This window comes from Trichosporon asahii, assembly GCF_000293215.1.
Source record: "Trichosporon asahii var. asahii CBS 2479 unplaced genomic scaffold scaffold00070, whole genome shotgun sequence".
In the NCBI taxonomy this organism is placed as follows: Eukaryota; Fungi; Basidiomycota; class Tremellomycetes; order Trichosporonales; family Trichosporonaceae; genus Trichosporon; species Trichosporon asahii.
Genome location: NW_014040855.1, coordinates 1,590,760 through 1,611,937, shown reverse-complemented (window position 1 = coordinate 1,611,937; position 21,178 = coordinate 1,590,760). Strand labels below are relative to the sequence as shown.

Below are 21,178 nucleotides of genomic sequence, written 5' to 3'. Positions count from 1 at the left end.
CCGATCTCCATTCATCATCTCATCATTCGGCCGACCGCAGCTCATTGACATTTTGTACACTACACAAGCAAACAAACGGAGCGCACGGCGCTACCGGCCGGCATTCAAAAGGTTATGCAAGACATTGTATGCAGAGCAGCAGTGTACGGAAGTACGTTCAGTGCAGGTGGGTGAGTGTGCAAGTGTTTGGATGAAACGGCAGGGGCACTGGCTGCGGTCTCGATCGATGCAGTGTGGAAGGGCGCCGAAGGAGGAAGCTAGAGGAAGGAAGGAACGCAGGAACGACCCACTGAGTTGTCTCAGGCTTGCTGAGGTGTGCCTGCGTGTTCCTGCTACACCTGCTCTGGCTAGAGGCTAGGCTGGGTTCGTCCAGTGTGGGCCGTATGGGTCGAGATGAGGGGAGGTGACTCAACCCTGGGTATCATGACCATATGGCGCCGTCGGTGACGCCTGGCCGGACGCCTCACACACGCGCATCAGACGAGACAACAAGCGAGACTCTGTGCGTCTGCTGTTGTCAACACATTACTCATTCATTCATTCCTCTTGCATCCGGATTTGTGCATATCACTCTTACCCTACCTTCCGACGCGTGATCCACCTGGCCTATCTGCCGACTGCACCGTGGCGAACAGGAACACGATAACACTCTGGGGCGAGCAACGATGAGCGAGAAAGCAGACGACCCGACACCGAGCAAGCCGAGCGACATTGGGCTCGCGGACGAGCCGGAGCCGCCCATCCCTCCGTCTTCGGCTGCCTCTTCTGGCCCCTCCACCTCCAATCCCTCTCAGCCCGCTCCCTCCACTTCTACTGCTTCTGCCGCTGCCGACGTTCCCGAGCCCGAAGTCGAGGAAGAGACGACCCCGACAGCGACGAATCCCGCCCCTCCCTCCGTCGAAGTGGAGCAGGTGGACATCACGGAAGATCCCGAGGACACCGTCTCGGGAAATGGGCAGCAGGTCAAGGCCAGCTTCCGGAGCGCGAGCTGGAAGTCGGTCACACCCGAGTTCACGGCCCCGCTGCCGTTCCAGAGCATGATCATTATTGAGGAGTTCGACGTTGAGGGTGCTCAGTGGAGTGGAAAGGCTTGGCAGATGGTCACTACGTAAGTCATTCTTCATCGATGTCGAGGACGCGGGCAATGGATGGGAGAGAAGGGATTGAGTGGAGTTGGGAGAGATAGAGAGAAGAGGACGAGGTGAGGGGACTGACTGACGCGAGGCGAGAAGCGAGACGCGCTCACGTCACGCCGCTGTGGCATGCCTCACCCTCGTCCTCTTACCCCACTCTGACCAAGCTGCTCGTTGATCCCTCTCTCTGCCAAGAACGGAGAACTTGCTTCGCGTGAGGCGGGCACTCTTGATCTACCGCTCACGCCGGCCGCAACGAGAATGCTCGCTAACGCTCGCAGCACGGCGACAGACCCGACGTCGTGGTTCTACTCTGGCGAGCTCGTATTTCAGGGCACGATCCGGGGCCGAAAGGGCAAGTGCATCTTCCGCTCGACTGGAAGCGTGAGCACAGCAGACGGCCTGGACGGCACGCTCGAGCTCATCCCCGAGACTGCTTCGTGAGTACACACTGTCCTCCCCCAATCTCTTCCTCGCACCCGTCGATCGCCGCACGGCCATCCGTTCGCACCAAGGTCGCTGCGTGGTCAAACACAACGTGTGCACCGCTCATGGACTCTGGGACGGGCTTTCGGGGTCAAAGCTCTGCAGGGCGGGAATATGAGCTGACTATCACAGCGACGAGCTCGCCGGCCTCAGGGCCACGAGCACCTGCAAGGAGAAGGAGGTCGCCCCCCACCTTCCGATCCGGTACACGCTGACTCTTGTCTAATATTCTCCCTTTCTTGCTAGTCCTATGTTCCCATAATAATATTCGTGTCGTGTCTTAATCATGCCATTCAGATATACTGCTCTACTGCTTGCCCTCGAGAATGTCCTCGACGCGCTTCTTCTTGTTTGCGTTGCCGCCGCCCTTGATCTCACGGTCCGTGCGCGTGCCGATGCGGATGTCCGTCTGGGGTTAGCTATGCCTTGGGTTCTAAACAGCTGAGGCGGTGGGACGAGAAAGGAAGGTGGAGAAAGGAGGGTCGAGAAAGTGCAGTCTACTCACGGCAATGCGCGGCGTGTCCAGCGCGTGCACAGCCTTGTGACAGTCACCGATCGCCTGATGTCAGCTCAGCGTTCATCGTCGACTATAGCTCACCTGCATGACCTTGTCCCACGGCCCCTCGAGGTTCGTGCCGTAGCCGCTGTCTGTCAGCTTTCAAACGGCCACATCTTAGCTTGTGCCCCTTCTCCTCTTCCCTGCTCCGGTGAGATCCAGCGCCGCGTAGAACGGGAAGAGAGGTACTCATGAGGCTAATCGATTGCGAATACGTACTGGAGCTGTGTGTCAGTTATTCGACGTAAGCAACCAACTTACGTTGTACTCTAGACCCGACTTCTCAAGCACGCGCTGGCACTCGGCGATCTGCGGGCCGACAGAGGGCGACTCGGTGCCCATAGGGATAAGACAGACTGGGCGTCAGCTAAGAGGATGCGGTAGAAACAGCTGCGCTAGCTTTCCTCGTCGTTAAACCTTCCGTAAGGAAGGCAGACGACCTTACCAACACCAAACCGAAGTGAGAGTTGGGCCAGAAAGCGCGCGAGGATACTTACAGTCAGCAACGGCGTACAGTTCCTCAGACATGGTGGGCTTTTGGAGGTTCTGGAAAGCGATCGCAGAAGAAGAAGATGAGGAAGAGGAAGAGGAGGAGAATGGGTAGAAGGAACGGAGGAAGGAAGGGTAGACACGACCGGAGGGCGCGGAATGTGAGCCGACGTCATGGTCCGGTCATCCGGCGGTGGTGAGTCGCCGCACAGAAAGCCGATCCGATCTTTCCAGCGGAGGACGGGGATCCGCCTCCACTTTCTTCGCACTGTCTGCCCTCTCTGTCCCCATTTGCCTATGCCGTTGCCCTCTCACTACAATTTCAAACGTGGATACAGGTATGCGGGAAGAGTACATCGTACAGCGTACAGAATACATGACACCAGGTGTACAGCCTCCTGCCTTTTCACTCATACAATCTCCCCTTCTGACAAGGTTTGACGACAGATAACGCCGAGGCTCAGGCCCAACAGTGCTTCCCCTCGTACCCATCGTGGGTCCTATAGGGAGAGTACAGGCGGCAGAACGCGCACCTCCAGCGACGCTTCGTCATGTAGAACTGGCACGGCTCTGCTCGTCAGCTGGCTCTTTGAGCTGACTCACGGTTCCTGTTCTCGCCTGTCGTGTCGTGCCCGTCGCAGATCAGGGTTGGCTTGGCGCCCGGTGTCGGCTGGGAGGCGGCAACGGGCTCGGTCGACTTCATTGCGACCGGCGGCAAGCGGAGCCCAGGGCGCGCCGGACGATTAGGCGGGAGAGGTACTGGTGGCGGGCAGTGAAGTGATCCCGGAGGAGCGTGAGGGACGGGATGAGGTGGGTAGTGAGCAGGCGGGTGAGGAAGCAGCGGCACGGGCGGGGGCAGCACTGGTTGACGGAGAGTGAAGGCTGCAGTTTGGGGAGCCATGTCGCAGGTTGTGGATCAGCTCGTGCTGCTCGCCAAGCTATATATGTGTACGGGAGGTGTCTCAGCTATCTCAGTCCTCGGCTGCGATGTGCGAGTCCGATATGAGCTCGTGCCCCCATCGCCCAACATTAGCGTTATGCACATGAGTGCGCACACTGCGCAAGTGTGCACGCCGGTGACACAACTGGCGCCCCGTGTTCACGTTCACATGCTGGACGCCCTCAAGATCGGCTCGCACCAGATCGGCCTTGGGTCTTCGAGCTTGCTCACTTCGCTCAAGGACAGTGGGCCGTAGTCGCACGCAGGCGGGCGTAGTGCCACTGTCGACGACGAGTACGACAGGTGACACCGAGAGTGCGATCTGCATCGCATTCCACACAGCACACGTCTTAGATCTGGCTGCAGTCCTCCTCACTGTCCAACTCCGTCATAAAGAGCAAGGCCGGCGGCCGAGAAGCACCGCGCACCACGTTACTTGGAAAATTTACATTCTCTGGACATACCACTGAGCTAGCCCTAGTGGGTTATAGTGCAGCACACTGCCATTCGAGACTATACTTTGTAAGTTACGACAATTCTACAACATCTCTCACTTGAGACTTCTATGTGCTCTCGCTTGGGTGGACGCCGTTTCCATTTCCGTTCCCGTTGGCATGGTGCAGGCCGTCACGCCAGGTTCGGTTACGCTGCTCCTGCTCCTCCTCGTCCTCGTCCGTCAAAGGCAGAGCGATCTTACCGCCTTTGTTGTTCTTCCACCACCAGCCAGCCGCACCAAGGAGAGCAATGACAACGAAGCCGATGCCCAGCGTCAGCAACAGGGGCTGGTAGCGCACGAACCACGAGGGGTGATACGGCTCCAGTACGGCGTCGATCATGAGCACACCGCCGCCAAGCGTCATGCCGTTGCGCAGCAGGGGCGTGTCACTGATGGAGTGCTCACGCCAGAGTCGAGACCTCAGCGCATGCTTGACCTTGACCTTCGGGTCCTCGGGGTCTTCGTCATCATCATCATCGGAGTTGCGACGCCAGCGCACAGTAGCCCGCCCGACGAAGCCGATCTCTGCGCCCTTCGAGTTCACACCGCGCGCGTTGTGCACACCAACGAGGAAGCCTTCAGACGGTGGTTCGTCATCGTCGTCGTCCTTATTGTGACTCGTAATGCTGCGGAACGCGAGGCGGCCGTAGTCACCCTTGTTTAGTGTCGGGTAGAGCATGTCGTCGTTTAGGCTAAGCGGGCTGCCTGGCCTTGGCAGCGTGCTGCCAAGCTTGCCGGCAAACTGGGAGTCGTACTCAGGGGAAGATGAGGGAATGATATGCAGCTTGACGAGGTCCGAGAGAGCTTCCTTATCGCTCAGGTAGTGCGTGAGGTTGATGCGTGAGAAGGCGCGATCCGTGGGGACGAGTACGGTGTACGCCGGGAGGGCAAGATTCTCCCAGTCGTCATCGTCGTCGTCGTCCCCTCCGTCATCATCACCCTTTCCACCTTTGCCACCCTTGCCGATAAGACCGGCATGGATGGCCTCCTCCTTTGACGGCTGGCGGCCCTCAAGAATCCAGCCAAAGCCAGCCTTGATAAGGAGTTCGACCATCGTGCGCTGCTTCGAACCACGAATGAGCTGCGCGATTGTGATGTTGAGGTCGGAAGGGATAACGATACCGTCAATGACATGGATGACGCCGGTCTCCGTCAAATGGTCGGCGTCCGTAACGTTGCTGGAAGCCAGTTCGGCGTTACTCGGCAAAGACGTGCCGCTGTCGTGTCCAGGCCACTTGGATGGAGATCGAACGGTGAACAGAGTTTTCCGCTTCGAGATTGTTTTGGTCTGGTTCTCGTTCTTTGTCAAGACAAAGTCCCCACCCTCCATGGACTTGTACACCGCGTTGCCGATCTCGAGATCTTGCGTGTAGACAAGCTTCTCGACGGCGTGATAGTGGAGCACCTTCCTGATCTCGTCCCTAGCTTCGGGGAGCAGGAGATACTGCGTGACGAGGCCGAGGTTGCTGAACGCTTTGTTGGATGGGATGAAGAAGGTGGTAGCGGGATTCTTGTTGAAAGACTTCTCCAACCCTGCCGCGTATACGGCTGCGATGTATGTCGAGAGCTGAAGATCGCCAACAGCCGTCTGCAGCATGTCGAGAGGCGGAGTCAAAATGGCAGAGACAAAGTAGATGATGCTCTTCCCGGACTTGACGGGTGGGCCGAGCACCAAGGCGCCTCCGAATCGAAGCTCTTCGTCGGGCGCGTCCTTCGGAGTACGGCGCTGATCAGATATGGCCACTGGAAGGCGCTGTGCCTTACCTTTAAGAGCCTTCGTGTGCAGTTCGGTCTCCAAGAGCATGCCGTCGGTGAGATCGCGGGGCTTGAGGCGACCAGCGACGATGTGATACTGCAATAAGGCGGCAAGAGGCGACACATCCGGCGGTAGGTCGGGCTTGTCATCGGCCTCGCCACTAGGGATAGTGACAAGACCAGGCTGCGCTTGCGTAAACAGCGCCTCGGCGTCGGTCTGCATTGAGAAACGGCTGGTGTACCAATGCAGGTAGTCGATCGCGTCGTCCGTGGGCGCGAGAACGGTGTACTCCTTGTCCTTTCCGACGCCCATGTACTTCTCGCTGAGATTGGCCGACCTCATGAGAGACACGAAGCGCGTAGCGTTCCTCGACAGCAGGACCTTCTCGACACTATTCAGAAGCTCAAAGCCGTCGGGGAGGATCAGCTTCGGCAGAATGTGGATGACGCCGTTGGCAGTATAAATGTCGACGACATCGGCGGTGGTTCCGTTGACTATCAGGTGACCTTCCTTGCTGTCCTTGACGATCTCAAGCGCGTCGGTCACCGTCGTCACATTCTTGGGCTTCGCCTTAAACATCGTGCTCCAGCCAATCTCCTTAGTCATCATAAGAGTTGGGCCGATGGCTCGGGTGACGCCCTCAGCTCCGAAGGGGCCCTCTAGGTATGTCCTCTCTTGCTCATCGAATGCCGTCTTGAATGCATCGTCGCTGGCGGCGAAGAGCGTCACATGGGGCGCAGAGTTGAGGAACGGCGGGAATGGATCGGGAAGCGCGTTTGCAAGAAGCCGGGCAAGGTACTGCAGTTTCGGATGGGCCTTGATGGCGTCGGACATGCTGGGCGGGGGCGTCAGAACACCAGTGATGCCGATGACGCCGCCGTTCCTACCCCAGCGGCCGCCGCTCTTGTATTTATCCTTGCGCTTCTTGTCCTTGTCTCCATCTTTATCCTTGTCTCCATCCTTGTCCTTGTCGCCGCCGTCGCCTTCGTCCTTATTTCCGTTGAAGTGGTGGTCAGGAGGCTCAGTCGACCATCCGCTGCCGTCCCAGACGCCCGTGCCTTCCTCGCCTCGCTCGTTTAGGCCGATGAGACCGCGCTCGCCTCCGATCTGAGAACCAGGTCGAGCGACACGAAGGCGTTGACCTTGGTGCCCCAGTAAGCCGTTACCGTCGCCTGGAACCCAAGGTCCACCTGGAACGGGCGCCTTGGGTGCTTTCTCCTGAGGGAACAGAAGTGTCTCCTCGACCGTAATGTTCCCCGGAATGGGGACGGGTTCGTCGTCTGAATCGATCATGAGGCTCTTGTTCTTGGGCGGCTTCCCAAGCCACTCATCTTCCGTAATCGTGTAGTTCAGAACGTGATAGAGGAGATGCTGTCGGAGTGCGAAGTGTTGGTTGTCGAGAATCGTGGGATCAGATGCGATGGGAAGGGGCTCGGCGTCCTCGATCCACTCGTCCAATCCAGAGCTACCGAGCCAACCGAGATACCGCCCGTCGTCGGCTGAGTCGAGCTGATTGCCTTCGTCAGGCTTGTGTTTCTTCTCCCAGTCTCGCCACGCTTGATCTGTAGGAGCGAAGACGGTGCCATTCATATGGCTGAGCACCGGAATGAGTCGCGTGCGCTGCAGGAGTCGGACGAAAATACCATGCTGCTTGGAGTTGGAAAGGATTGTCGTGAGCGTCTCGCTCTGAACTGCATATTGTCAGCTTCTATACCTAAGATACCGCCGTGCCGCAGATGATAGAAGCGATGAGATTCAGACGAGGAGCTGTTGGGGCGGGCACAAACACGCGTCGTTAAGCACTCACTTCCGATATCCGGCGGTTGGGCTTGCGGCACCACAAGCTGTGCGGCTTGGGCTGAAGCAAGCAGTGCCAACCACAAGAGCATAGTGGCTTCAGTGGCCGGCTGTTTCGCAGTGTACTATGAGTGAGAAATCGTGCTCGTTGAGGTTCAATGGGATCGGTAAGCGATGGATGGTTCGGTGGAGAAAGCGGAAGTGGAGGCAGCACACCATATTGACGTAACTGTGCGATAGGGCGCGGGGCCAGAGGCCAAGCGGTGGCAACACCTTCGGTTGGGTGGCAAATCCCAGTCCGCATCCCTCCTGCTGACATCTGATGGGGGTTAAACTAGCGCACTGCAATCTACACTATGCAAGAGCAGTCAAGTCATAGATTATGGGTGAGGAAGATGTCCACAAGCACAGGCGGAACGCTCGGCTGGAATAATTGCGATGAACAGCCTGCTATCGATCTAGGAGCCGATGGCGGGATCTGATAGGAAAGTGCACTGAACGCATCAGCTGATACGAAATCCTCGACATGCATAACCTCAGCTCTACTGCCGGCGTCTATCTTTTATCTTAGAGGAAGGTCTTGAATCGCTCAATACCCAGGCGGATGGCCTCAATCTCGCTCTCGAGCTTCTCGAGCTTCTCGGCGTTCTGTTGCCTGACCTCCTCACGGACGGCAGTCTCGTAGTTGGACTGCTGGGTAAGCTTGACGAGCTTGTCCTTTCCAGTCTGAGCGATACCCTGCTTCTTCTCGAGCTTGGCGATCTCCGAAGCGGCGTCGACCTTTCCGGCAACAGGGATGTGGACGTTGAGGTCGGCGGTGACAACCTCGGAAGCACATCCGTTGGGGACCTCGCTGTCCTCCGAAATGAACCTGGCCTGGCCAGCACCCTTGGTGAGGGCGACAATGATGGAAGCCTGCGACTCGAGCATAGCCTTCTGCTCGGGGGTCTTGGCCTGGACAATGACGGTGATCTTGTCCTCGAGGGTCTTGCCGTTGGTGGGAAGGTTGTAGAGACCAACGATGGAACGAGCGGCACCAATAACGTCGTTGGTGAGCTCGAAGTCGGCGGCGGCCTGGGGGAAGTCGAAGTCGGAGGTCTCCTCGGGGAAGGAGGCAACCATGATCGACTTGGTCTCGTCGCCAGCACGGCGCGGGAGACGCTGCCAAAGGTCCTCGGTGACATAGGGCATGAAGGGGTGGAGGAGGCGGAGACCGCCGTCAAGGGCAGTGTAGAGGGTGTTCTGGCAAGAGATTTTCTCCGGCGAGTCCTCGTTGGCCTCAAAGACGGGCTTGGTAGCCTCGATGAAAACGTCACAGAAGTCATTGAGGAAGAATCGGTAGGCGTGGTTGGTGGCGTCGGCGAAGTCGCGGTTCTCCAGAGACTGGTTAACCAGGGCCGCGGCAGCGTTGAGACGGTGGAGGATCCACTTCTCGGCGATGCTCTCCTTGCCGGTGGGCTTAGCAGAAGCGTTGGGCTTGAAGTTGCCAGCCTTGCGCTTGCCCTCGAGGTCGAAGAGGTCGAGACGGAAGAGGACGAACTTGGTGGCGTTCCAGAGCTTGTTGCAGAACTTGCGGTAGCCTTCAACACGGCCAATGTCGAGGTTGATGTCTCGGCCTCCAGAAGTGTAGTTACAGAGAGTGAAACGAAGAGCGTCGGTTCCACACTGGGGGATACCCTTGGGGAAGAGCTTCTTCTGACCCTCCTCGGCCTTCTTGATCTCCTTCTCGGGAAGGTTACCCTTGCGGAGGTCGGCGTGGAGCTTCTGGAGGTTCTGACCGGTGATGACATCGAGAGGGTCGATGACGTTTCCGGTGGACTTGGACATCTTGCGTCCCCAAGCGTCACGGACCATGGGGTGGCAGTAGACCTCCTTGAAAGGCATTTTGTCGGTGAGCTGGTTGCCCATGAAGGCCATACGCGCGACCCAGAAGAACAGAATGTCCCATCCGGTCTCAAGGATGGAGTTGGGGTAGAAGTGCTTCAGGTCGTCAGTCTCCTTCGGCCAGCCGAGAGTGGAGAAGGGCCAGAGACCAGACGAGAACCAGGTGTCAAGGACATCCTCGTCCTGCTCAAGCGTGAACTTGCGGCCGTTGGCGCGCTTCTCGGCCTCCTTCTGGGCATCCTCGAGCGAGCGGGCAACGATCCAGTTGTTCTCGTCGGCCGTGTTGGGGGTCTCGCCGTCGAACTTGAGGAGGTAAGCAGGGCAGCGGTGTCCCCACCAGAGCTGACGGGAGATGCACCAGTCCTGCATGTTCTCCATCCAGCGGATCCAGTCGTTGGAGATCTGCTTGGGCTTGATCTCGAGCTCTCCGGCCTCAGTGCGCTTGAGGACCTCCTCAGCCATCGGCTTGCAGCTGACCCACCACTGGGGCTTCATGATCGACTCGACAATGTCGCCGGAGCGAGAGCAGATGGGGAGCTGCATCTCGTTGTCCTCCTGGCCGACGTAGAGACCCTTCTCCTTGAGCGCCTCGATGATCTTGTTACGGACGTGGAAGCGCTTCATTCCCTGGAAGGGAGCGGCGTTCTCGTTGTAGGTACCGTCGTCGTTCATCAGGCTGATGAACTCGAGGTTGTTGCGCTGAGCGCACTCGAAGTCGTTGGGGTCGTGGGCAGGGGTGATCTTGACGGCACCGGTTCCGAACTCCATGTCGACGGTGATGGGGTCGGTGACAATGGGGATGCGACGGCCGTTGAAGGGGTGGATGACGTACTTGCCGTGGAGGTGCTTGTAGCGCTCGTCATCAGGGTGAACGGCGACAGCAGTGTCTCCGAGCATCGTCTCGGGACGGGTGGTGGCGACAACGATGAACTCGTCCGAGTTCTCGATAGGGTATTTGAACGAGGTGATGACACCGAACTCGAAGCGCTCCTTGGGGTCGTAGCCCTTGACATTCAGGAGAGTGCGGCCGGTGACGTGCTTCTGGTCAACCTCGAGGTTGGAGAGCGAGGTGTTGAGGTAGCAGCACCAGTTGACGAGACGGTTGGCACGGTAGATGAGGCCCTTCTCGTGAAGGGCGACGAAGGCCTCGCGGACAGCCTCAGAGAGCGACTGAACATCAGTTATCGCTCAAAAGCTAGCAACTCACGTCCGACATGGTGAAGGCAACACGGCCCCACTCGAAAGAGCCACCGAGACGACGCATCTGGTTGGTGATGTTCGCCTGGTACTCCTCCTTCCACTCCCAGACCTTCTCAAGGAACTTCTCACGGCCGTAGTAGTGCCTTGAGTGGCCCTCGTTCTTGAGGAGACGAGCCTCGACGACAGCCTGGGTAGCAATACCGGCGTGGTCGTAACCGGGAACGAAAAGGGTGGTGTAACCCTGCATGCGCTTCCAACGGATCAGCGAGTCCTGGAGAGCGGTGGTAAGGGCGTGACCGATGTGAAGGTTTCCGGTGACGTTCGGGGGAGGGAAGACCATGGAGAACGTTCCCTTGGGCAGAGGGGTGCCATCCTCCTGGAACTTGGGGAGGAAGAAGCCCTCCTTCTCCCACCAGTCATAGTGAGCGGCCTCGACCTTGATGGGGTCGTAGCCTCCCGGAGGAATGTCGCCCGAGAGGTCTGAGACATCAGCGAATGCTGCAACAGCCAACTCATGTGTACTCACCCTTCTTCTCTCCGGGGGGAGTAGGGTTGACCCACTCCTCGGCAGGCTGCTCCTCCTTCTTCTCCTTGACCTTCTTCTCCTTCTTGGGGCCGGCGTTCTGGGGAGTAGCGACGGACTGCTTTGCAGCAGCCTTGGCGAGCTTCTCGAGACGCTTAGCCTCCTTCTTAGCTGTAAACTGGTCAGTTCTGTGACGTTGGCAGACCCTGTAAAGGGCATCAAAGCTCACCTCCCTTCTTCGAGGGCTTCTCTCCCTCGGCGGGCGCGGCACCAGCAGCAGCACCCTCGGCAGGGGCGGCGGCAGCGGGAGCAGGGGCGGCGGCAGCGGGAGCAGGGGCGGCGGGGGCGGCCTCAGCAGGCTTGGTGGCCTGCTCGGCAGACATGATGGGCGAGGTGTGGATAAGTCTAAGTGGCGATTTGTTCAGGCTCGAGCGATCCGAAGGCCTCAGCTGCACCGACAATTTTGAAGAGGACAGGGGGTTGGCAAGTGGCGCGAGCTTTTTTGGAGTCGAAAAGATCAGGCGGCGGAGCATATACACCACCAGCTAGTCGACCGAGTTATCAAGCTTCCGCTTAAGCTTGACGTGAGGTATGCGAGTGTGGTTGATAAGTCGAGCTGCAACTTTCGTCTGAGATGGCCGAGCGCCCGACTCGAAACAAACGAAATGTCTGGTCGGCCTGATACGGATAGCCACGTGGAGGGAAAATGAAGTGGCAATATGCCGGAGGTCGGCCGATCACGATGGGACCTCAGCCACGACGCGCCTCGAGCGGTGACGCCCTGGCTTGCATGACCTCGGCGCAACGGATGGTCACCAACGACGTCGTCGACAGCATCTCTCCTTTGGAACGTCGGGAACATATCGCTCAGAGATCTTGAAGCACCATGATTTCGGTACGGGTCCGCTGTGAGACGCTTCGCTAACTGCCAGGCGTTCTTCATCTTCAACCAGAAGGGCGAGGTACGACTACTCATCTACCCGCCAAGTCCATGCTGACCTCAGGTGCTCATCTCCCGTCTATTCCGGGCAGACCTGAAGTGAGTGCCGCCCGCGCTGCAAGTTGCCTCTGTTATCGAACACATGCGTCTGCAGACAACTTCCCCCGTTGCTCTCGATGCTAACACAACAGGCGCTCGATCTCAGACGTCTTCAGAATCCAGGTTGTGTCGAACCCGGACGTGCGATCGCCCATCATCACGCTCGGATCAACGTCGTTCTTCCATGTCCGCATCAACAACATCTTCATCGTGGCTGTGACGAAGTAAGCTAGAAGGGTCCGGCCAGCTAACAACGCAGATGCAACGCCTCGGCAGCCCTGGTGTTCGAGTTTCTGTATCGCTTCATCTCCATCTCTCGAAGCTATTTCGGGAAGCTGGACGAGGAGAGCGTCAAGAACAACTTCATCCTGATCTATGAGCTTCTGGACGGTGAGCTGCTTGGTGCTAGTCGCGAGCTGACGCCGCAGAGATTCTCGACTTTGGTTACCCTCAGAATTCTGAGATTGACACGCTAAAGATGTACATCACTACGGAGGGTGTCAAGTCGGAGATGGCAGTGGTGCGTTTACTGACAGCTTGCTCGAGAACTTGCAGCTGATGTCGCAGCGGGAGGACTCTTCCCGTATCACGATCCAGGCGACTGGCGCGACGTCGTGGCGCCGCGCGGACGTCAAGTACCGGAAGAACGAGGCGTTCGTGGACGTGATCGAGACGGTGAACCTGCTCATGTCGAAGGACGGTTCGACGCTGCGCGCAGACGTGGACGGACAGATTCTGATGCGAGCGTACCTGAGCGGCATGCCCGAATGCAAGTTTGGTCTGAACGACAAGCTCGTGCTCGACAAGAAGGGCAACGACAACGTGGCCAAGGGCGACAGCGCAGTCGAGCTCGACGACTGCCAGTTCCACCAGTGCGTGCGGCTGGGCAAGTTCGACTCGGACCGGAGCATCTCGTTCATCCCTCCCGATGGCGAGTTCGAGCTCATGAAGTACCGCTGCACGTCGAACATTTCGCTCCCCTTCAAGCTGCAGACGCACGTCATTGAGCCCACCAAGACGCGAGTCGAGTACACTATCCACCTGAAGGCGAGCTTTGACTCGAAGCTCCAGGCCAACAACGTCGTGCTCAAGATCCCCACGCCGTTATCGACGACCAAGGTCGACTCCAAGGTCGGTATCGGAAAGGCCAAGTACGCACCCGGCGAGAATGTCATCATCTGGAAGTGAGTTACAAACACGTTCTGTCTTTAACTGATATCAGGATTCCCAAGATCCAGGGCCAGCAGGAGTGCACGCTCACGGCCGAGGCGGAGCTCGCGCACACGACCACGCGACAGGCCTGGTCGCGGCCTCCCATCGAGATCGACTTCTCCGGTGAATTAGGGAGTGCCGCCTGTCAGCTAACGTTCAGTCGTCATGTACACTGCCTCGGGACTGCTCGTCCGATACCTCAAGGTGTTCGAGAAGTCAGGAGCTGGTGAGTGCTGCGCCTGTGAAACCCCAACTAACGTCAGGCGCCACGAAGTGGGTGCGATACCTGACCAAGGCGAACGGGTCGTACTTTGTTAGGGTGAGTACAGCTCTCTTGTCCAAGCTCGTCAAGCTGACAGCGCAGTTCTGATGATATCATATATGACGATAGAACGACAGGACAGGATTCCGTGTATTTATGTATTAGTCTTTCGGTTATGCTGCGATGCTGCGTGGTGATAATCTGCATCGTGGCGGACAGGTCGTTACTGTAGAGATTCTAACTGGTCTACTCTCGTTTTTGGCTTCTGTGGTTGGTCATGTACAACAACAAGATTATAGGTGCTTTACGCTAAGAGGCTGTAGTAATCTACGTTGTAGTGGCGGACGAGGGGCCAGCGTGGGGCTGCTCGTCCTCGGAGGTCCTGCTGCCCGACGGACCGGCGAGATTCTCGTCAGGCTGGAGGAGACCCTCCTCCTCCCCCTCCAGGCGGATGGCGCGCTTACGTCGCTTGTCGAGCTCGCGTCCGCGGGCCGACTTGTGTCCGCAGATCTCAGCCCGTCCCTCCTTGTACTTCATCCTGACGAGCGTGAAGATTATAAACCACCAATAGGCCATGTACGTGCCACACGTCCAGACGGTGCCGATGTTGTTCCACCCGACGAGCGACTGCGCCAGCTGCCAGAACCCGCTGTATCCGTCATGTCCGGGTTCCGGGGAACAGCCCTTCAGTTTCCAAATGTTGCCTGCGACGCGGTACGAGCCTGGTCCGTCTCCACTTTCCGCGGCCTGCGCACCGACGCCGTTCACAAAGTATTGCCGCTCGATGCCGTAGGCGGACCTACTGGCCAGGCCAGCGCCCATGATGAAGAGCAGCATGGTCGACGCCGTCGTGAACGTCTTCAGGGAGAGACGCTCAGCCCTCGAGAAGAGGTACCAGGCCGCGAGCCCGCCGACGGCAAAGCCGGTCAGGGCGCCGAAAATGATCGCGCGCGGCGAGTCGGTGATGCCAATACCGCCAAGGAAGACCACGCCCTCGAGTCCCTCTCGCAGCACCGTGATGAAGGGAAGACCGAAGAGGATGAAACCTCGCGCAGCGCGGGCGCGCACCTTGCGCTTCTTCCAGGCACTCGCGACGTCGGAGACGCCCGCGTGGCCCTCGACGGCACTGATGAGCTTGAGGCGCCACTTTGTCTGCGCCATCGGCAGGCGAAGGAAGGCGAGGCCCATCACGAGGATGATGAGCGCGGCAATGCCGCAGAAAATACCCTCCCAGAGATTCTCGGCGTCTTGCCAGAGGTCGTGGGCGAAGTGGTAGAACTGGGGTCAGCTTAATCCAGACAAGGGCCGACGCGCGGATCGACGTGGGGCATTGGTGTGCAAGGGTACGGGGTAGGCTTCCTCGCTGCATCCGGAAGATCTGCACACTTCGGAAGAAGTAAAACTGCGGTGCAGGTCTCCGTTTCCGAAAGAGACATCCGGTTGAGGCATTAAACCGCCCGTCACAAGACCAACCCCACAGCGTGACTGGTCCCCCACATCCCCACACCACTACCCGTCACGCGCCAAACTCACGATGTAGAGCACGATTGCGCCGACCACAGAGGCAGCAGCGAGACCAATAAGCGCGCCGCTCCAGACCTGCGTTTTGAGGGCGCGGACAACCTGATTGCGGTCATAGGTCGGCCGCTCCTCGCCATCGATGGAGGAGACGTCGCTGATCGCGTCGTCGTCGAGATCGCGCGCGCGCACGACGGGGCTGAGGAGCTGCGGGTTAATATTCGGCGCACTCCGTCCGAAGGTCGAGTAGCGTCGCTCTCCCTGTCCCTCGTTGAGCAGCTCTGTGCGCGAACCGCTGTTTTGGGAGGGCGAGTAGGGAATGATCTGGTCGACGAAGCCGAGAAGTACCGCAACTGCTGTCAGTTCAGGCAGCGGATACTGTAACTCACTGATGATGCCTGCCTCGAGCGTCTCGCGCAGACTGATGAAGGCCGCGACGGGCTAACGTTAGCTGGAAACGGCGTTGCAGCTTACCGAGAAGTAATCTGTCGCACCCATGCTGTCGATACCGTCAAGTGGACCGGTGGCGCGGGAGTGGGCGGGGGCGAGACGGTTACCGCGGTATTTATCTGATAACTAGCGCCCGCTGCAGGCCTCGGGTGCGTGCCGGGTGTGTGAGGGAGTGTGTGCGGCGTCTGCGGCGAACGCGGAGTGCCAAGGTGAGTCGACTGGAGTCTGGGACGGTTATCGGGCCCGATGGTCGGCTTCGTCGGAGACGTCCTGGGTGCTACGGTGCAGAGGTTTTGCGGTCTCCCACGGTCGCACTCTGCTTCGCCCGAAGGACCAGCCTCCACTGTCGGAGCGTTGCCGGGTGAAAGCGGGATTCTCCCACGGTGCACGAAGTGTCTCGAAGTCTGATGGCCACTCTCCCACGGACGCTCGCTCAGTTCGAGTTCGAGGGCTTTGCTCAGAAAGTCGAGGATTCCTGTAGGTGCGGCGGCGCGGCGGCGTCGATGCGGGGACATGCACGGTCCCGCCCTTCAGGAAGGCAGCTGAGGCCCCACCACCAGCAGCCTGCTGCTGCATGCTGCTCTGCATTGCAAAAGTCGAAGGACCTGCGCTCCAGCTCCGGCGATCAGCCACAGCTACCGCCATCCATGTCCAGAGACTCCTTGGCATAGACGTGACAGCCATAAACGTGCCCTCCTGGGCGCGCAGTCTGGCGCGCATGCCGATCCAGCACTTCTGCATGCTCTGCGAAGTCACAGGAGTTAAGCATGAGCAGCGAGCGAGGAGCATGTACCCTTGGCTTAAGCTTCTCAGTTCAAGGGCAAGGGCGACGAGGGCGAGTTGGATTTATGTATTTGAAGGGCCTGAGAAGACGGTCGACCCTTCGGAGGCAAGTTGTGCTCACGGCCGCCGCTGGCAGCTTGCTCGAGTGGACGCAGGACCTAGACCCTTAAGGTTACGTTAAGAGGAGTACGCCGGGACCGACCCTGGGCAATGTCGAGGTGAAACGTGAATTCGTCGCCCGAATCAGATGTCCCAGTCACCTCCCCGTTCCAGCGGCCAGACGCACCTTGCACACTCGCACACACACGCTAGCCTAGTCCGCATGTTCGAACTTTGCTTCACACCTCATCCTCTTCCGTCTTTACCATCGGTCCCTCTGCCTTGAGCACCACGCTCAACAGCGCGCCGGCTCCGTCGTTGCCAGCCTGACAATCCCACCTCCACCGCCAGCCCACCCAGACTCGCCCCATAACAAACGGCAGACGTCTTCTTTCGATCACTCCCACACGCGCCGCAGCCAGCTGTACTGCTACCATGCCGCTGCTTCCAACACACTCCAAGGCTGAAAGTGAGGACGTACCCAACATGCCGTCCATGTTGTCCGCACGCAGTGACAGTGGGCTCAGCTTTCATGACGAGAAGAGCCTGGACACGGTGAGTCACAGAGCCGGAATGTGTCAACAAACGGTGAGCTGACGCTTCCCTCCAGACTGCCAACGAGAAGGACGCCCCCGTCACGACAGCGCGACCAACACAGCGCGTGAACCTGAAGGCCGCCGCGATCAGTGAGCTACTCAGATCGTACGTACGAGCTCACCGCAGTCCCCATTTGGATTGCTCTCTCTTCCGCCGTCATCATTTACAACAGTGCGTGCTCGAGAGTGCCGGTATCTGACAGTCCCAGAGTACCTCTACACCAACCTGAACTTCCCATACGTACGTGACGCAACTGACTTTCTCCACTCTTGTAGCTGACTCTCCAGCCCATCTTCCTGTTAGTGCAGCGTCTAGAGCAATGAAGCAGACAGCGTGGTACTAACCTGCAGGACATCATTCCATCTTGGGGGCGCTGTAAGTTGTCGATATACGACCTCCAACTGACGGCAGGCTCTCGGAACTCGTGTCCTGCGGCTAACGACCAACCTCATGGACGGACTTGACCGGATCCCGATGACTGTGCGTTGTTTCGTGGTTCGTGATAACTGACAGGCAGCGCGAAATCTACCTCAAGTCGATTCTGCCGATCGGTGTCCTGTTCTCGGGCTCGCTCATCCTCAGCAACTCGGCTTACCTGACGTGAGTGACAGCCATGAGCTCTGCTGACCTCAGGTTGACCGTGTCGTTCATCCAGATGCTGAAGGCGTTCACGCCAGTCGCCATCGTCCTGACGTCGGCGCTCTTCGGAATCCAACCTCTGAACCACAAGCTGCTGGCGATCGTTTTGCTAATCTCGACTGGTTGCGCGCTTGGTGAGCTGATTGAACAGTGACTCAGCTAACTTCCAGCTGCTTACGGGGAGCTTCATTTCAACCTGATGGGCTTCGTGTTCCAGACCAGTGCCGTTGTGGTGAGTTGACCAGAGGAATTTCCTGAACTGACGACCAGTTTGAGTCGTCGCGACTCGTCATGATCCAGGTCCTCCTGCAGGGTCTGAAGATGGACCCGCTGTGCTCATTGCACTACTACGCACCCGTGAGTTGCCCTTGTAATGTCGAAACTGACGATCAGGTGTGCGCCATAATCAACGCCTGTTTCCTTCCCTTCACAGAAGGGCTCGCGCCGTTCCAGGCAATCCCGCGTATCGGCTTCTTCATCATGTCAACAAACGCGCTCTGCGCGTTCCTCCTGAACGTCGCCGCCGTGTTCCTTATCGGCGCGGCTGGCGGCCTCGTGCTCACTCTCGCCGGCGTGTTCAAGGATATTCTCCTCATCTCGTCCAGCGTCATCTTCTTCGGCTCGTCCGTCACTGCCGTCCAGGTGTTCGGATACTCGCTCGCGCTGGCCGGTCTCATGATCTACAAGAACACGGCGTCGAGTAACAAGAAGTAGTCGTGCTCGGGCTACGGGTGACTTCATGGGCGGCGGATACATCCCCCAAAGTACCCTGGACGATGGGTTAAGAATGAGACTGGACATTTAGATTTAGACGAACTATCAGACCACAGCATGCGGTGCTTCAGACCACACACCCTTGAACTTTTAGAACACTTTACATATGTACATTCGTGTAAGCAGGCCATCTTTCGTCCGCTGTCGTGTGTCAACCGAGGAGAGAAAGGCCAAACGGACAAACGAAATCCACATCTCCTGCTTATGTAACGTGCCAACTCATCGCAAACAAGAAGTGCCCTATGGCTCAGTTGGCTAGCGCGTGGAGCTGTTATCCAATAACATACTCCGAGGTCCACGGTTCGAGCCCGTGTGGGGCAGCATTTTTGTCATCCTTACGGCCTCCTTTTTAGCGCCGGGTGCCGTGCCTATGAGTGGAGCCTTTGGCGTAGCTCTCGGCGTGCTGGCGATGTGCTCAATCATGTTTCAGTGCGTATTTGGAAGCAGGAACGAGCTGGAGGTCTGTGGCTGTGTCACGACGTTGGTGGAAGCTGCAGCGTGGCTAAGTTCGGCGGTTGGAGCCCGTGAGGGGCTTAATCACTGTCACCCGCTCGCACAATCATCACGCCGACTCTAGGTTGCTAGATGTGCAGTGCGCGAGCACTTCGAGCCCTTGGAGCGGGAGGCACCCATCGTCGGTCGCTGCGCACCTTATCCACCTGCGCAAGGCGCGTGTTCAGATGACAGAAGCACAGACTCCACTGGATATTCTAGGCAGCGCCTATACACCATTGCCGGCGAGAGCCATGCCTGCTCCGCAGAGGATCCTGTGCCATTCACTCTCCCGGTAGTCTGGTTGAGGTGCGTGAGCACCGACTTGGCCTGTGGTGGCATGTGATGGCCCTCCGGACGCCAGGGAATGCACCAACAGCACATGCAAGCGACGTCGTTCCGCCCCTGCGAGCTGTCAACAACTGGCCACCTCCTCTACAGGCGAGGCTGCAACTCAGCCACAGATGCTTAGAACTTCTCCTCCCTCGTGGAACAGAACAATGACAATAGCGCCCTTCGGTGGTGGCTTTGAACAGCTAGCGCACCTACCACCTTGACATGAGCATCGTACACTGTGCCGAAAAGGTCGCACTCTAAACAGCGTCGAACAGCCTGGAATTCTACCTCCTCAGCTCTACATCTGTCCTACATGAGACATGCGCGTCGACGATCAACGATAGCTTCGAAACAAACAGATAGGAGGATATCCTGGTGCCATTAGCGCCACACCTCCACCCAGTGCCACATCCCCGCCCTACAACCGCCGAAAAATCACTCTTCCAACGTCATCCCCCTCTTCCAATCCTCCAACCGACCCCAAAAACACATGCATAATGCTCAGGAGAGCAGAACAGCAAAAAAATTGACCACTGACAGGATCGAACTGCCGACCTCCGCATGGACTGATACGATGTCTTCGTATTAGTACGATGCTCTAACCAGCTGAGCTAAGCGGCCTCGGATGTTGAGAGAACAAACAAGAGGAGTATAACGAGAGGCGGATGATGTCAGCTGTTGGGGTTCTGTTCCGTCCGAGTATAGCAGGGAGAAGGAGGAGCGGTTGAGGAAGGAGCGGACGAGGAACGCACGGGGTCGGTAATGGCTCCAGATGGCTGCACTCCTGTGGGTCGGAAGGACGTGAGGAGAGTGTGAGCGGCGTCGATGCGTCGGTATGCCTCGTGTCTTGCTTCGTAACTTCGTCCGACGGCGATACGCAGCGCGGCTGGCGCACATGCTCGGCGTGGCTATGCTGTAGGCGTGCCAAGATCGCTCGCTGATAAACGCGCGTTATCGCTCACGTTACAAACGGGAAGTCATCCTGCCGACAACGATAGACTGAGGCTGCAGGCATGAACCGGCGCCGCAACAGAGTGTCCATTGCGTCGCGGAAGACCTCCGCCTCTTCGCAAGCCGCACACTGTTGATATGATACCATATCACCAATGCCTTTAAGCGTCAGTGCAATCAGTTACATGTACATACCCCGACACCGAGCTCAACTCGACCACCGCCACCTCCTAGCTCGCCTCCCGAACGCCTCTCTCACACCTCTCAGACGCTCATGAGAATCCTCGGGTGGAAGATCATCGGATGGCGTCCCTGGCGCTGGCGCAGGCGCCGTAAGGTCGTCTGCCTGACTGTCGCGCTGCAAGTCGATGCGACCTATCTCCCTGGGTACGAGTAGGATCGGAGATGACTCAATCACTGCTTCCCTCCTCTTAGAAGCTCAAAATCCAACCGGCGAACCGCTCATACGACCAACGCACCCCAAGTGCATGCAGCCCAGTCGACCGTCAATCGCACGCATCAGCATTGTTCATCACTTGTACATACGGCCTCGCCAGCCGGTTACATAACAACATATTCGTCTACGTTACTTCTTCTCGTCCTTCTCATCCTCCATCCCGAGGACGGCCTCGGCGCGGCGGCGGCGCATGAGCTCTGCGCCCGAGAGGTTCGAGACCTTTTGGGGCACAATGCCGGCAGCCTGCAGAGCGGGGGAGGCTGCACGAGCCGCAGCGGCCGGAGCGCGCTGCAGCGCGGCAGGACCGCC

General features: G+C 58.3%; 7 protein-coding genes and 2 non-coding genes across 9 annotated transcripts; 4 read left to right on the top strand and 5 right to left on the bottom strand.

Annotated features, from left to right (window-relative positions):
- Positions 1–665: 665 nt before the first annotated feature.
- On the top strand, positions 666–1,845 carry A1Q1_04386 (uncharacterized protein; the record flags this gene model as incomplete). The annotated part of the gene is made up of 3 exons (XM_014322752.1): positions 666–1,108; positions 1,415–1,573; positions 1,752–1,845. The coding sequence occupies 3 exons, from the start codon at positions 666–668 to the stop codon at positions 1,843–1,845; spliced, it is 696 nt and encodes a 231-aa protein (XP_014178227.1).
- A 527-nt stretch (positions 1,846–2,372) lies between these two features.
- On the bottom strand, positions 2,373–3,565 carry A1Q1_04385 (uncharacterized protein; the record flags this gene model as incomplete). The annotated part of the gene is made up of 5 exons (XM_014322751.1): positions 2,373–2,393; positions 2,437–2,531; positions 2,673–2,721; positions 3,034–3,208; positions 3,264–3,565. 5 exons carry the CDS (start codon positions 3,563–3,565, stop codon positions 2,373–2,375), a joined length of 642 nt encoding a protein of 213 aa, XP_014178226.1.
- Positions 3,566–4,167: 602 nt separating this feature from the next.
- On the bottom strand, positions 4,168–7,745 carry A1Q1_04384 (vacuolar membrane protein; the record flags this gene model as incomplete). The annotated part of the gene is made up of 2 exons (XM_014322750.1): positions 4,168–7,547; positions 7,664–7,745. The coding sequence occupies 2 exons, from the start codon at positions 7,743–7,745 to the stop codon at positions 4,168–4,170; spliced, it is 3,462 nt and encodes a 1,153-aa protein (XP_014178225.1).
- Positions 7,746–8,220: 475 nt separating this feature from the next.
- On the bottom strand, positions 8,221–11,643 carry A1Q1_04383 (valine-tRNA ligase; the record flags this gene model as incomplete). Its single annotated transcript, XM_014322749.1, has 4 exons — positions 8,221–10,707; positions 10,745–11,217; positions 11,264–11,431; positions 11,490–11,643. 4 exons carry the CDS (start codon positions 11,641–11,643, stop codon positions 8,221–8,223), a joined length of 3,282 nt encoding a protein of 1,093 aa, XP_014178224.1.
- Positions 11,644–12,376: 733 nt separating this feature from the next.
- Positions 12,377–15,066, top strand: A1Q1_04382 (intracellular protein transport-related protein; the record flags this gene model as incomplete). Its single annotated transcript, XM_014322748.1, has 5 exons — positions 12,377–12,523; positions 12,709–12,819; positions 12,867–13,483; positions 13,522–13,737; positions 14,112–15,066. The coding sequence occupies 5 exons, from the start codon at positions 12,377–12,379 to the stop codon at positions 15,064–15,066; spliced, it is 2,046 nt and encodes a 681-aa protein (XP_014178223.1).
- A 216-nt stretch (positions 15,067–15,282) lies between these two features.
- A1Q1_04381 (iron ion transporter) lies at positions 15,283–16,461 on the bottom strand (the record flags this gene model as incomplete). The annotated part of the gene is made up of 3 exons (XM_014322747.1): positions 15,283–15,712; positions 15,766–16,116; positions 16,169–16,461. 3 exons carry the CDS (start codon positions 16,459–16,461, stop codon positions 15,283–15,285), a joined length of 1,074 nt encoding a protein of 357 aa, XP_014178222.1.
- Positions 16,462–17,058: 597 nt separating this feature from the next.
- Positions 17,059–18,573, top strand: A1Q1_04380 (Cas41p; the record flags this gene model as incomplete). The annotated part of the gene is made up of 10 exons (XM_014322746.1): positions 17,059–17,178; positions 17,234–17,325; positions 17,429–17,460; positions 17,508–17,518; positions 17,571–17,595; positions 17,738–17,820; positions 17,876–17,993; positions 18,077–18,091; positions 18,136–18,216; positions 18,293–18,573. 10 exons carry the CDS (start codon positions 17,059–17,061, stop codon positions 18,571–18,573), a joined length of 858 nt encoding a protein of 285 aa, XP_014178221.1.
- Positions 18,574–18,869: 296 nt separating this feature from the next.
- On the top strand, positions 18,870–18,954 carry A1Q1_t512. Its single transcript has one exon. It is a non-coding gene; the product is annotated as a tRNA-Asn (tRNA).
- A 1,034-nt stretch (positions 18,955–19,988) lies between these two features.
- A1Q1_t485 lies at positions 19,989–20,082 on the bottom strand. The gene has a single exon. It is a non-coding gene; the product is annotated as a tRNA-Ile (tRNA).
- Between the last annotated feature and the right edge of the window lie 1,096 nt (positions 20,083–21,178).